The following is a 14125-nucleotide window of genomic DNA, read 5'->3' as shown; positions in this document are numbered from 1 at the left end:
TGAAAAGTCTGCCTTGAGACAGATCTAAGTTTTTTTGTACTGTGTATATCTCAATAATTTTGAAAGGTATCAAATTTAAAACTTCTAAGGTATATAGCTCTAAATGAGAGAGTTTGCAGTGCACAAGAACTATTGCTCTTACTTTCAGTTTTGCACATTGAAAGCCATTTGTTTGTGTTCACGATAAAACTTTTTCATGGCATACCTGGTTACTTTCTTGGTCAGAAACGTAAATTGAGCGATAGTGGCAGTGCTAAAGAACCTTAACCCCTCTTTGCCCATTTCCAGTCATTATTAATGACCCTTACAATGTGGCATTTTGATGTGTAGGTTATTTCTAACACAACAGTGACAGTTTTATGGGTTTTAAACCTTGTTAGATCCAGTTTTTTTCTATGTTTAATGCAGTAATTTCTACAGGATCTGATTCTTTTTTGTTGTTAGATTTTAGGCCTTAATACATATTTGAGTGTTAAAAGATTGGAACAAATACTGTATAAGTTCTAAGCAAGTGTTTCATGCAATTTTTACTCTGAGTAATGTAACATATATTTTCTTTTTCTCAAACAGAAACCTGACAGACACCTACTCAGACCACCCCTCAGCGAGTGGTGTTGCCTGGATATGGCCCGGGGAATATCCACCCCTTGTCACAGTGTTTAACACCACAGTCAGCTCGACCAGCGAAGTTGCAGTGGAATATTTCAAAGTGAGAGATGCTGTCAGATTATTGCTTGTATTCTGTTATATAGAGAATAACAGGCTACTGCCTTATCTTTTTGTAATATATCAGACAAGGCTTAAAATAATATAATGGCGAGGCTTGCTGAGCCGTTATTTTATTCGTGCCAAGCCTGACATATAACAAAAAGATCAGGCAGTAACCTGTTTTTCTGTTTATCATACCTCTACGTCTCTGATTTTAAAGAAATAATGAAACAATTGCTAAAAAGCTGCAGTTTTAGCGTGAAAGAATATGACTTTTGCTGTTTGACGTGTTAATAATGACGTCATGAGCAGGCGAGCTTAATATTTGTTAAAAACGATTTTCGCTTTTAGTGTTGCATTTTGTGTTTAGAATATATTACATCTTGGTATCAAATTGTTTGCTTTGTTGAATCTGATTCGATTTTACTTAAAATGATTACTTTATAGTTGATTCCGAGTAATATGACCATCCTCCGCACATGACTGATATACATGTAAGAACTTCCTGTTGACCATGATATAAAAAAATATATCAGGCAACGTTATATCAGGCAGATATCAATGCGGTGGTATGATAAAGTGGAAATAGCATGTGATTCCTTAAATGAATGACAGTGTTTTTTTGGGGATACACTCGTTATGCAGGTCCAAATTTTGATGTTGTATTAACCCTTTCAGTGCAGGAACCGAATTTTGAAGGCCTTTGCAAACAGTTTGGATCCAGATGAGATGCCACAGAACGTGGCGTCTCATCAGGATCCAAACTGTTTGCTATTCTGATAGTATTCTTTGAAAAAAAATCGAAGAAAATGCTAATTTTAGAAATCCCGCAGACGTCATTTAAGCAGAAGACAAATTACCCAGCATGCAAAGGGTTAAGCATGGAAATGTTGCCCAAGCAAGCTTGATTTGAACTTGACAAGTGAAGATCTTGCATATTGGAAAGTGGCTTTGGTTGTTGTAAGATATCGGAAAAGCTCTCACAGTCATATCAGCATAGACCAAAAACAACAACATGTACCAACATGAACCTTATTTTTAATGGAACCAATATCTTTTCTCTGTTTCATTGATTGTTAATTATGTATCTATTTAGAATGTAACATTTATATATTTATTTAAAGTGACTTCACTAGTTCATGTGTTACATTTTATGCTTTATTTTTAGGATGTAGTTGACTTTCAAGAATATTTTAATCTTATTAGTATAATCATCAATAAATGGTGCCAGAGAATTGAAAACAAGCCATCGGCGACAGCAAGACTCTCATCATTTTACACCATTGTCATTCACAGTTTAAATATGCTAAGCAAGTCACTAAGGATAAATTATTTGTCTCGGTTCATGTACTACTAAAAAAGTATAATGTATACCACGTATGACAAATAGGCTCAAAGGCACCTGGCCATACTCTAGGATACTTTTCAGTATGCAAATGTATTTTCTGTATCCCAGGTACTTTGTTGTATTCTTAAGAGTAACTGAGGTACTTTTAAAGTAGTACATTAGCCAACAATGACCAATGGAGCATCATTAAGTGTACAAATAGTCACAAAAAGTTGTTAAATAGTTTAGTTTCTGAAATGTTTAGACTTGGCATCACTCTGTTTTGCAGGTCTATGAGAAGGCCCAGGTTGCCCTGGTTCCCACGGTACCCAACCGTCAGATCAACATCCAGATTGGTTACACTGACGGGGACCGCTCTGGCCATCTCCACGTGGGATACAACCAGACCCTCTTCATTGGTGAGTGTGTGAGCCTTGCTCTGGGATAACAGGGCTAAATGCATGAGCTTAAAGTATCATACCAGGTTAGCTTGTTCACTCTGCACAGGCTAATCAGGGACGATACTCTATGCATTGACTTCACACAAGTTAACCCTTTCAGCGCTGGAACCGAATTTTAAAGGCCTTTGCAAACAGTTTGGATCCAGATGAGACGCCACAGAACGTGGCGTCTCATCAGGATCCAAACTGTTTGCTATTCTGATAGTATTCTTTGAAAAAAATCTAAGAAAATGCTTATTTTAGAAATTCAGCAGACGACATTTTAGCAGACTACAAATTTCCCAGCATGCAAAGGGTTAAGGAGGGACTTCCTTTAGATGATAACAGTCTATTAAAGTGGAAAGTGTCAGCACAGGCTCATCAGGGAGGAAACTTGATGCATTTAACCCTGTATTCCCAAATCATGATTCATATTCATTGGTGAGGATTGGTCATGATATAATGATTGTAATAAAAACAACACCCATTCTTTCTCTACTCCTCTGATTCATTAAGGGTGATTGTTAGTTTCTGGTGTAAGTATGTGCACTTTGTGCTGGTAAAACCAGCTAACCCAGGACACTGATTGCTGTGAATTGCTGCAGAACAAAAAGGCAATAATTCCAAATGTAATTAAATAATTAAATCTACCAAGTAAGGCAGTTGCCAGTAACTGACATATGTGCACTACTTGTCAGCCACATAAATCGGCTACACTTGTCCATGAAAAGTTGGTACACTCATTAATATCCCTGAAATACTGTTTAACTGTTTAATGGGAGAGCATCCCTTAATATTTTATGTATGTCTGTATTATTTTCAGACTGTTAAAACTTTTTTCAAAGGTACTGGTCAGCTACCGCTGGATGTATCGCTGTATCACGGCAGTTCGTGCACCCTTCAGGGAGAGCTGAGAGTGGCAGGAGTGACAGTGATGATTGAGGGAGTCGTAGTCGGAGTGGAAAACATGACCATAGTGGATGATGGTACAAAGTTCTTTGGCGATCCATGCTCTGTAAAGTCCCAACTACCAATACGGGCTGCCGGGTCTGGTTATCTCATAACTCTTATAGGCCCAAAATCCAATTAACTTCCCAATCATCTACACAATATTTCTTAAGCTGTACTTTTTTGGCAATATGTGTAAGTTTTCTGTTATTTTCTGGACCTCAAGCTGTTTTACTGACTTTCTCCAAAGACTGAGCAACTGTTGTAGAGACATGTTGACAAAAGGGTTTTAGTTGAATACCTGGTCCTGTTATTGAGAGAAAAAATAAGGTATATGTTTACACTTGAGACAATGTTAAAAAAAAAGTTAAGATTAAGATGGGAAGTTATAAATTATGCGAGACTTGTTAGGCTGTCAGATGTAATCTGGTCTCAAACTCACCATCGTATTCTTACACTTAAAAATATAGAGTAGTCTTAGACTAAATACAATTTTATACCTGCCATTTAGCATATATGCAGACTAAAAATGGGAGCTTATACCATGAACATCTTGTTTTAAATTAAGAAAAATATAATTGTAGGTGTTAAATGACATGTCAGACATCACTTTCAAGTAGATTTATCACATTACAGTTTTAAGAAAATGCTTTATTTTAAAAAGTCAAAGAAACGGTAGGTGAACACGGTCCCAGATTATGTTGGAATATCTGTTTTCAGGTGTACTTAAGGTGAACTACATGATGGACCTGCAATACCAGCGCATTGACAAGATTGACTTCACTGCATTCAGCATCCGTAACAGGGGCAGCATGATCATGAACAACGACGTGTTTCAGCACAAGATGAAAGGAAAGATTATGCAGGTGAGTATTTCCTCTGAGCCTTGATCTGGTAAAATGGGTCTTAATGCAAGTGCATAAAGTGTTGTCCCAGATAAGCCTGTGCAGTTTGCACAGGCTTATCAGGGAAGAAACTTTCCGCCTTTATAGAATTGTTTGTTAGAAGGTCTCTTTTAAACAAAACTCCAGTTTACATGCTGTCCATTATATTCTTGTAGTTCAGGAGCATAAACATTGTGTAGTTTAAATTTTCCAGCATGAATATATGTTGGTAAGTTATTTGGTCCTTCAAAATTGCAATATGAGTATAATAGAGCCTTATACTGCTACATGGGCTACACATCCTGCTTTGATCGAGTTTTTAGTTCAAAAGAAGTCTCTTCTTACCAAAAACAAGATTTAGGGAGAGAGTGTTATTTTTTATAAGAATTGATAAAGCCCAGTTTTCCCAAAACAAGGCTTAATTTGTTTAAAACATCATGTTCATGAGAAAACTGGCTTAAATACTTGTGCATAAAGTGTCATCCCAGATTAGATTGTGCTGTGTGCATTAGAACTTTTAAAATTCATTTTTCAAATTGATTTACTTGTGGTATTGCAGGTATTCCCAGGTGGCTCATTCACAGCCAAGCACCTGTATGTGGAGGTAGAGTCACTCCTTGTAGATGTGATGGGAACCTTCTCAGCTGACGGACAGGGATACTGTAACATGCGTAAGAGCTGTTTGGAAGTTATTCACACATACAATAGATTGTTAAATTCTATTTATCCTGTATCCAGGAGATAAGCACTTTGATACGTTTGTAGTCCCTAAGAAAATGAACTAAAATTAAAAAAAAAACTCACTTTATTTTAGAGGCATCATCCTAAACCTAAGATACTGATGAGCAGCAAACAACATAAATCCTGAACAGACTGCGAGTTACGCCAAGCTGTTCTGGTTATATGCTGGTTTCCTAAAGCCATTTTCACTTAAAGAAATCAAGAATCTAAAATCAGGAATCTAAGCTGTTAAGGATTAAAAAAACAACATTTGTACCTGACATGTAAAAATGATAAAATGTTTAAATGGTGAGCACACACAAAATTTGCCCTTTAACCCCCTGTTGTTCTGATTACAGAGGGGCCCGGTCCAGGCTACTCCTACCAGTCTGGCGACTACACGTGGGGGACAGGGGCCAGTCACGGTGGTGAGGCAGGGGCAGGGGCAACCTCAAGGTCAACCCCCAGCGCCTATGGCAACTTCATCTACCCCTCATTGTTTGGAAGTGCTGGCGGTGATGGACCACCCTACAGTGGTAGGCATGCTTTATTCAATTGACACTTAAAAATTGTGATAGATAAATTTTATTCAATCGACAATTGATCCATCAATTCAGGAAAGTAGGACTTTCTTAGACAGATCTGTTTTAAAACAGTTTGTATTAATTTACAGTAGTTTGTCAGACATTGTTCTTCAACTGGTTATCATTTTATGAGTTAAACAGGAAATTGTCAACAGTCTGTTGAATTCTTTGCTGAATTTTAAATACCTTGTACATGTTCATTTCCTGGGAGGGATGAAAGGGGATTGTATTGGTTGACTTTATTACCAGACTGGAAATAATAACTATTGAGTCCATATCTTGGTTTCCAAATTGCTCAATGTAGTTTGAGAAATATAGGGTAACAAATATAATTTCTGACACGTGTTAATGATAAACTATAATAGCTATAATAATTTTCTCAAAAACATAAATATAACATGTGTCTGTTCCATTATCTAGATGGTTGTGGTGGCAGCATCATGCTTCTTAACATGACATGAAAGCAATTTCCTAGTCCTTTCATTTTTCCCCAAGACCAGCAAATTAAACACAATGGGCTTATGATAACCTTTTTGCACATTAACTACAACAAGGCTATGTCTGTCATGTATCATGTTTTCAGACGTCTGCTCTGTCTTAAAGATGGGGGTATCCTGCAACTAAACAGTACACGAAAGCAATTTCATATGCCGTTCAGTTTCCTTAAAAAAACACTTTTACTGCCTTAGGTTTATGTGGCATATGAATCAAAGGAAGACTATGGAAAAAAAATCAAATTAGCCACTCTCTGGGAGAACAGGTAAAAAATGCATATGCATTAAGTGTTGTCCCAGATTATCCTCCCATATGCATTAAGTGTTGTCCCAGATTATCCTCCCATATGTATTAAGTGTTGTCCCAGATTATCCTCCCATATGCATTAAGTGTTGTCCCAGATTATCCTCCCATATGCATTAAGTGTTGTCCCAGATTATCCTCTGCATTATTCACAGGCTAATCAGGAACAACACATTCCACCTAGACTGGATTTTCATTTAGAACAGACATCTTTTATACTAAAACTTCCATATAAGCCGGCAGTCAAGTCCCTGAAAAGCCTGGGTACCGTAGTCTTTATTTGGTTTCAATACGACAAAAACCTAATGAAGAAAATGTCGTTTTTGTTTTAAAGAGAACTGAATTGTATATGAAATGCTTTCTATTTATGTTCAGTAGCATGTTTAGGCTCATATTATCATTGCTTTGTTCTGTGTTTAAGGTGGCTGTGGTGGAGGTATCCTGCTCCTGAACGTCACCAAGGTGATCAAGGTGGACGGTGTACTGTCAGCCAATGGGCAGGCAGGAGGGGCTAGGGCTGGCGGCGGCTCTGGAGGAAGCATTTCCGTCACGGCAGAGGAGTTCGACGGAACCGGAGCAGTGCAGGTATTATAGGCGGGGGGTTAGTGGTTGCTTTTCTTGTAATATGTGTAATATTTGTTCCTTTATACAGACTTCAATTAACATTTTTTTGGAAAACAATATTTGGACATACCTCTGAATATAAATTGTACATATATTCATAGATCCCAAAGATCATTACCATGCAATCATGCATGTTTGCTCAATTTCTTTAATAGAGAAATCAAGGTTTTTGTAATAACATTCTTGAAATTTTTGGAACCAAAAGTTAACAAATGCAGTATACTGAGAATGGTATCTGAATAAAATTCTTTTGTACTTTTCACATGATTGAAATTGCCAAATTTTAGTGAGACATTCTCGGGCTTTGCTACAAAACCACAAACAAAACTCACATGCTCACTTGTAAAACTCCAACCCCAGAGAGCATTAATATTATATTATTTAAAACAAAAACAAATAACAAACGTTGTTTACTTATGTTTATGTGCAATAAGTGGATACAATTCTTGGCAAATTTTTACATGATTGACATTTGTGGAAACATCAAAAATAACATATAAATAAGATATAATATAATAATATTTATAATTAAATTATATGTATGTCATTAAATATGTATAATATACAAAATATGTGTAATATGAATATGTTTTATGTTAAAATATGGATACTGTACAACTTGACTTTTGAGGCAGTTGATCAATGTAACTGCACTTCATACCTCTGAGAGGGTAGATGTTTGACTGCAATTTTACGGTACTATAAAAAATAATGTGTGCTTTTCTACATGTTCAGGTGAAGGGAGGAGGAGGAGTGAACGGTGGTGCTGGTGGGCGTGTCAGTGTCCTGTATGGCTACTCCAACTACGAGGGGGAGTACACGTCTAGCGGTGGACAGGCCTCGGGTGGTGAGAATGGGGCGGCAGGCACTGTGTTTACCAAGGATCTAGCGCCCGGGGGAAAGAAGAGACTCAGGATATACAACAGGAAGGGTGATTCGGTATGTTTTATGTTTGTGGTATTGACACTCCAGTCTTTAAAAAAATTGTATTTACCCTTAAAGTTGCAATATCAATCAATCATTTTACAATAAGGTCTGTAAATCTCAGCATGACCTTACACACATGAACTCATTTGAAATAATTACAAATTATGGAATTATCACTATTTATTTGTCAATGTACATGTTTCATGTGTACCGGTACATTTAGTACATTCTTGTCAAAGGAATTCTCGAAAAAAATTACATTGCTTAAATAAGATTTCATAAAACTCATAATATCAATCCTGAAATGTGAAATTTTCATGCATTAAATCCAATTCTGAAATTAATATGTCTAAGCTATATAAATGATTAATAAAATTTTACAAAATCATAGATGCATACACAAAACTAACAAAATATTTAAAAATAAAAAATAAATCATTTTGAAAATTCTATATATTAATATGTTATTCCCTCTTAGTATTGTGTAACTGTTGCAACATAATTGTAATAAAGAGCTTGTTTTTCAGACACGTCGAACAAGGATTACCATTCCTGCCTCCAAGACACAAGACCATGACATAGATATCCTTGACCTTGGTGACTATGCACAGGTCGGTCTCCTAGCAACAGATAACAAGGACATGCCGGTTTTAGGTGGGAGGAGAAATCTGTACCTACAGGTATGTGTGTCAAAAATATTATGTTTTGAGTTGTTTTGTTCACCATTTAAACAATTCTGATTAGAGGGGTCAAAGAAAATGATCTTTTGTAATATATAGCTATTTTATCATCCAATCAGCGGTAATCAGCGGTTATCATTGGTTATACATTTTACCAAATTAGACATGAGTGTGTCCAATAAATTCTGTATTGGATGGTCTGAGTTTAACAGAACATTATGTAATAATTTTTAATTGATTGAATGCACATGATATTGCATCAGACTAGATCTTTTGCTGATTTGTGTGAAAATTGTTTTTAAACAAATGGTTAAATATGCTTAAAATAACGTTTATTTTAATTTTATGATTTTATTTGAAAAAGTGCTCTAGAAAAGTTAATAATGTACAAATAACTGGTATGATATGTGATATTTTTTAAATTTTATTACATTGCATAAAAATAAATCACTGTATTATTTCCCCAAGCTTGTGGAAGGAGACTCCACAGCCACTGTTCATGTGGACGGAGGGATGTGGCTCAACATTGACTTCAAGGACTCGGCTGTCCTCTCTTTTGGAGTTGCAGTGTATCCTGTATGTCCATTTTGAGAACATTTGATATTTTATGTGTCTCACTTTTGTAAATATTACATTTTTTGGCTTTATAAATACTACAGTAATGTGTGCTTTAGATGTAAATGCTGTTATAAGTACTCTTATTGTTGCTGTAAACATTTAAGTCTTCAATTATTTTTAACTTCTCAAACGGGCTGGCCAGCTCCGTTGTTTGAGTGGTGGACTTCAAATCCAATGATTGCGGGTTGGCTCTCCAGACCTGCCACTTGTGTGAGGATTTGTCAGGAAATACTTTGTATGGTCTACCCCTGCCTCTGATTCAAGTAGGCCAGTTGCTAGCTACTGGCATAAATACATGTATGTGAACTTAGTACCAGTAAACTAGCTATCCTTGGAAAATGAGCTGTAAAATTGATACTGTGATGTGTCTGACTTTCTGTTTAAAAGGGCAAAATTCTACTAAAAATTTTCTTTTACTTTACGAAACAGTTATTTCAAAGAGTGTGAATTTCATGGCTTCCAGTTTGGTAAAAGAACTGCATTTTTTTTTGTAGGTAATATAAATGATATAAAAAAGTTAACGTGCCTCTGTATTGCGTTTTTTAAGACAAATTTTTATGGAAATGAACCATTATCAACATTTTGATGAAACTGGATTTTATAGCACATATATACTATTATTTCCAAACAATTTGTGGTAGAGGTTGTTTTGCTAGGTTAGAATCAGATCGACAGAAACACAAAGTTACCTGTGTGCCTTTTATGCTAGCACTTCAACTTCATTTTGGTCGCCGTGGCATAAAGGATATGGTGTCCGCCTAGCGACTGGGAGGTCATGGGTTCGATCCCCACTATGGGAGCGTTCTTGATATCTTCCCCATAGACACCAAGTACTAGTTCTAGGCCCAGGAAACAGACTGAAGAGAGTTTCAAATAAGCCTTAGGCTTTCTATGCAATGAAGCTTAAATAAATAGGTTTAAACTAAACTTCGTTTTGGAGGTCATGGTGGCATAGTGGATAAAGTGTCCATCTAGCAACTGTTAGGTCATGGGTTTCATCCCCACTGTCGGAATAATCTATTGATCTCCCCAAAGACTCCCCCAGTACTGGTTCTACCCAGGAAATAGACTCGAGAGCGTTTCATAAAGCTTTGGTTTTTCTATATGATCTTGGTAATATATATACATTTAAATTCAACTAAAATGATTTTGAATTGCAGGATGGTGAGGTGAACCTCCCATCTGACACCTACCTGAAGTCTGTCAGTGTGTCAGACTACGGGGGCACCATAATGGGACTGAAGACTCTCAACATCTCCCGCGGTGGGGCCATGAACATCTACCCTCCAGATGCATCCAATCCTTATTTCAAGGTGACTTTAATGACTGTTCAATACTATGTTATGATCTCCATATATATTTTTAAGCTCAACTTTAAAGAAGCAGGGTAAAATTCTTTAATTGCTGTCATATGGTATGTTAAGATTTAAATTTATAATATTATCATGTTTATTTAATTATTTGTCTTAAAAGACTCTGGGTATATTCTTTGATGTTTGTAACATGCAATTTAAAGATCTCCATTTATAATATAGTAAAACTTATGCCCCCCTTTTAAAGAAACAGGGTATAATTCTTAGCAGCTGTCTGTTGGTGGATAGGTTCGGGACAGATAATTGGTCAGTAGACTATTTCGTTTCTAGAAAAAAATATTTTAAGAATGCTGTGGCATTTTATTATCCAATTTGCTAGCCTGGTAGCTCAGGAGGTTAGAAGGACACCTATGGATTGTGAGGTCAACAGGTCAAAGATAAATGTTACAGGAGCTTGTAGCATGAAATAAGTAGTAGCAGCATGAAGTTCAATAGTCTTTTTGAGTACTGTACATACCCATAAAACATTTTTTAAGAAATTTTTCAATTGCATTGAAACATGTATCTGGCCATTGGACAATCAATTCTGTAATATATGGATAGATTATGGTACTGTATGAAGTAGTTGATTGCATTCAACCATTAATTTTTTAATTCTCTTAGATAGGCTTTTTACCCAAAACCAGTTGCATCCAGTTATTATAACCACATATAAACTTTCATTGATCGATTATTTCTTATTTTAATTGACTGCATTAAAAAGGCATTTAATATGTTTGTATTGTGGGTGGAGGTGGTCATACATGTTTTACAAACTACTCTTCTTTCCCCCAAAATAAACAGAACAGAACAGAACAAATAACAGAACAACAGAAATAAAGTATCAGTATGAAACTGGGGAAATGATAATGTACAAGATCTGCTTATATTATACCACCAATATTTGTGAAAAAAGTACCCGGTACTCTTGATGCTTTTCATGCTCAAATGGTATTGAAACAGAAAACATTCTAGGCTCGTAATTTCGTATGTATGAATATTTCAGCAAATGAAGTACAACTTGAATACACTGAGTATCCTGGATGGTGGCTCCCTCACTTACTTCGGCACTGCAGAAAGGGGAGAGTACCTCACCCTGAACCTGACTGCAGATCTCATGATCAGGGGCGGTGGATTGATGACTGTCAACAAGCTCAAACTCACAGGTGGGTACAGAGTAACATAACTAGCTCACTTATAGTAATTTTTGTTTTGTACTATTAGCATGTAATTTATTGACATGGTTAATTGACATTTCAAACATGTTTTACCAAGGAAAACCGTCCATAATGTGCAGTATGTTACCTCCAAGTATAATTTTGAAAAGTTGGTGCTAGTTATACATTGGTACAAAACTATCCTGGCTGTTAAAAATTCATTCTTTAATGGTAAGTAATCATAAAAGCCGCCATTATATATATATTTTTTAAATGTTCTTGTTTTTCAGCTGTGAACATCACCATTGAATCAGAAGCCACGCTGACTGCCTCCAAGGGAGGTTACCTTCCTGGTACAGGGCCTGGTGCAGGCATAGCACACGCCAGTGGGAGCTCTGGGGCGTCTCACGGTGGTGTTGGTGGAATGGGCTCAAACACGAACCACGCAAACCTGGCATACGACAGCACATTCATCCCAACAGAGTATGGCAGTGGTGGAGGTAGTACAGGTAAGTGATTTTTTTGCTATAAATTTACAGCATTTGCCTTGTGCCTTTTGGATTTTGTAAAATAGCTTGATAAACCTTAAAATTGGGAAAAAAAAAGAAACATATGATTATAAATAACAGTATTCCCATCGTTTAAAGTGAATATTTTACTGTTATTTTTATTTTTATTATAAAAATTGCTACTCTTTTTACTTTGTTACTTTTTGTCATGGGGAAACAGCGTATAATTTTGGCATAAACAATAACTGCAGGTGGGACAACTGTGGGTAAAGGTGGCGGTGTGCTTGAGATGGTGGCATCAGGGTATGTGGAGCTTGATGGTTCCCTGCTCGCTGATGGGGAGGACGCCACGGCAACGGGAACTGGAGGCGGCTCTGGTGGATCAATATACCTTCAAGCTGGACATTATGCTGGTAACTATATAAAATACTTGTTGAATAATGAACGTACATCTTAAAAACCTTTTTTGCTAGATTTAAGTTTTAAAGGCTCTTTTTCCAACCCAAAGATGCTGATATTAGATAAGCAGCACATAGCATAAAACCAGAACAACCTGCCAGTAAGGCAGGCTGTTCAGGTTTTATGCTGGTTGCATAAAGTCATTTTGCATTGTAACATATTTATGGTTTCCACCTCACACTTCTGAGTTTAACAAATTACATGAAAGAAAGCCTACTCTTGATTCTGAAATACCGTTGAGTCTTTTAGCCAGAAATATCAAATATCATAAACACTCTGATGAATATGACCATACATGTTCAACACATTTGTACCTTTTTATGCCCCCGGATCAAATGTTTCGGGGGTGTATTGTTTTTGGCCTATCTGTGTGTCATTGTATGTGTCTGTCTGTCTGTCATTGTATGTGTGTGTGTGTCTCAAAACTTTAACCTTGGTCATAACTTTAGCAATATTGAAGATAGCAACTTGATATTTGGCATGCATGTGTATCCCATGGAACTGCACATTTTGAGTGGTAAAAGGTAATCCTTCAAGGTCAAAGGTCATTTTTTCTAAAATAGGTGCCGTTTGGCTTCAAAGCGGTGCATTAGGGGGCATTGTGTTTCACAAACACAGCTCTTGTTGAAAGAGAGGATCCACTCTATTGTATACATTTTAATGAATACTTTACTGTTAGGCATATGCTTATTGATTTCATAGACCATATTAAGTCAATAAAATAAATTTTCCAATGTGTGCCACCCTATAATTATATTAATTAATTGTATTAAAGATAAATACTCACACCAATTTGTTGTTAAATTTCTTTAATACCAATAAACATCTTCATTTGTGAACAGCTAAACGAGATGAGTGAAAACATACTGTGTTGAGTTGCCCCCTTAAATCCCAGATCAGGGACAACACTTTCCACCTTTTTGGATTTTTTTATATGAAGGAAGTTTCTTCTAAAGAAAAATTAATTTAAGGTGTAATGTGTTGTACCTGATAAGCCTGTGTGAACTACACTTCATGCACATGCATTCAGCTTCAGTTTTCTAGGTTCTACTTATGATTTTTTATCAGGTACTGGTGTGATATCTGCCAAGGGCGGTGCTGGTGCCTGCGTTCCAGGATGCACATCATGTGACGCTAAGCGTCGCTGTGTGCAATGTAATACCAACTATTATTATTGGAGCAACTATGTTTGCAAAACAAGCTCCTCTACGGCAACTGTAAGCACATTTCTTTTAGATTGTTTAAAGTAAAATACTGCTGCGGTAATATGATATTTTTCTCACATCATTGTTACAAAGTTCATTTGTTCATTGTTATGGTAATACACTTTGCATTTTTTATTAATTCATATTTATGGTGCCCCTCATTTGGGGTAGTTTGACATGAAACT

General features: G+C 36.3%; 1 protein-coding gene across 1 annotated transcript in view; it reads left to right on the top strand.

Moving 5' to 3' along the window:
• Positions 1–14125, top strand: part of LOC127867991 (uncharacterized) — a 151994-nt gene that overhangs the window by 93607 nt on the left and 44262 nt on the right. The window contains exons 55-69 of the mRNA XM_052409574.1: positions 571–709; positions 2325–2454; positions 3321–3461; positions 4144–4289; positions 4867–4978; positions 5387–5563; positions 6831–6994; positions 7769–7972; positions 8488–8640; positions 9109–9216; positions 10419–10571; positions 11617–11776; positions 12058–12276; positions 12528–12689; positions 13804–13952. Of these exons, the coding sequence (XP_052265534.1) occupies positions 571–709; positions 2325–2454; positions 3321–3461; positions 4144–4289; positions 4867–4978; positions 5387–5563; positions 6831–6994; positions 7769–7972; positions 8488–8640; positions 9109–9216; positions 10419–10571; positions 11617–11776; positions 12058–12276; positions 12528–12689; positions 13804–13952 (2317 nt within the window). The remainder of the gene's footprint in view (positions 1–570; positions 710–2324; positions 2455–3320; positions 3462–4143; positions 4290–4866; positions 4979–5386; positions 5564–6830; positions 6995–7768; positions 7973–8487; positions 8641–9108; positions 9217–10418; positions 10572–11616; positions 11777–12057; positions 12277–12527; positions 12690–13803; positions 13953–14125) is intronic.

The sequence above is a fragment of the Dreissena polymorpha genome, chromosome 1 (assembly GCF_020536995.1).
Source record: "Dreissena polymorpha isolate Duluth1 chromosome 1, UMN_Dpol_1.0, whole genome shotgun sequence".
NCBI lineage: Eukaryota > Metazoa > Mollusca > Bivalvia > Myida > Dreissenidae > Dreissena > Dreissena polymorpha.
This window is presented reverse-complemented; position numbering and strand designations above follow the sequence as displayed.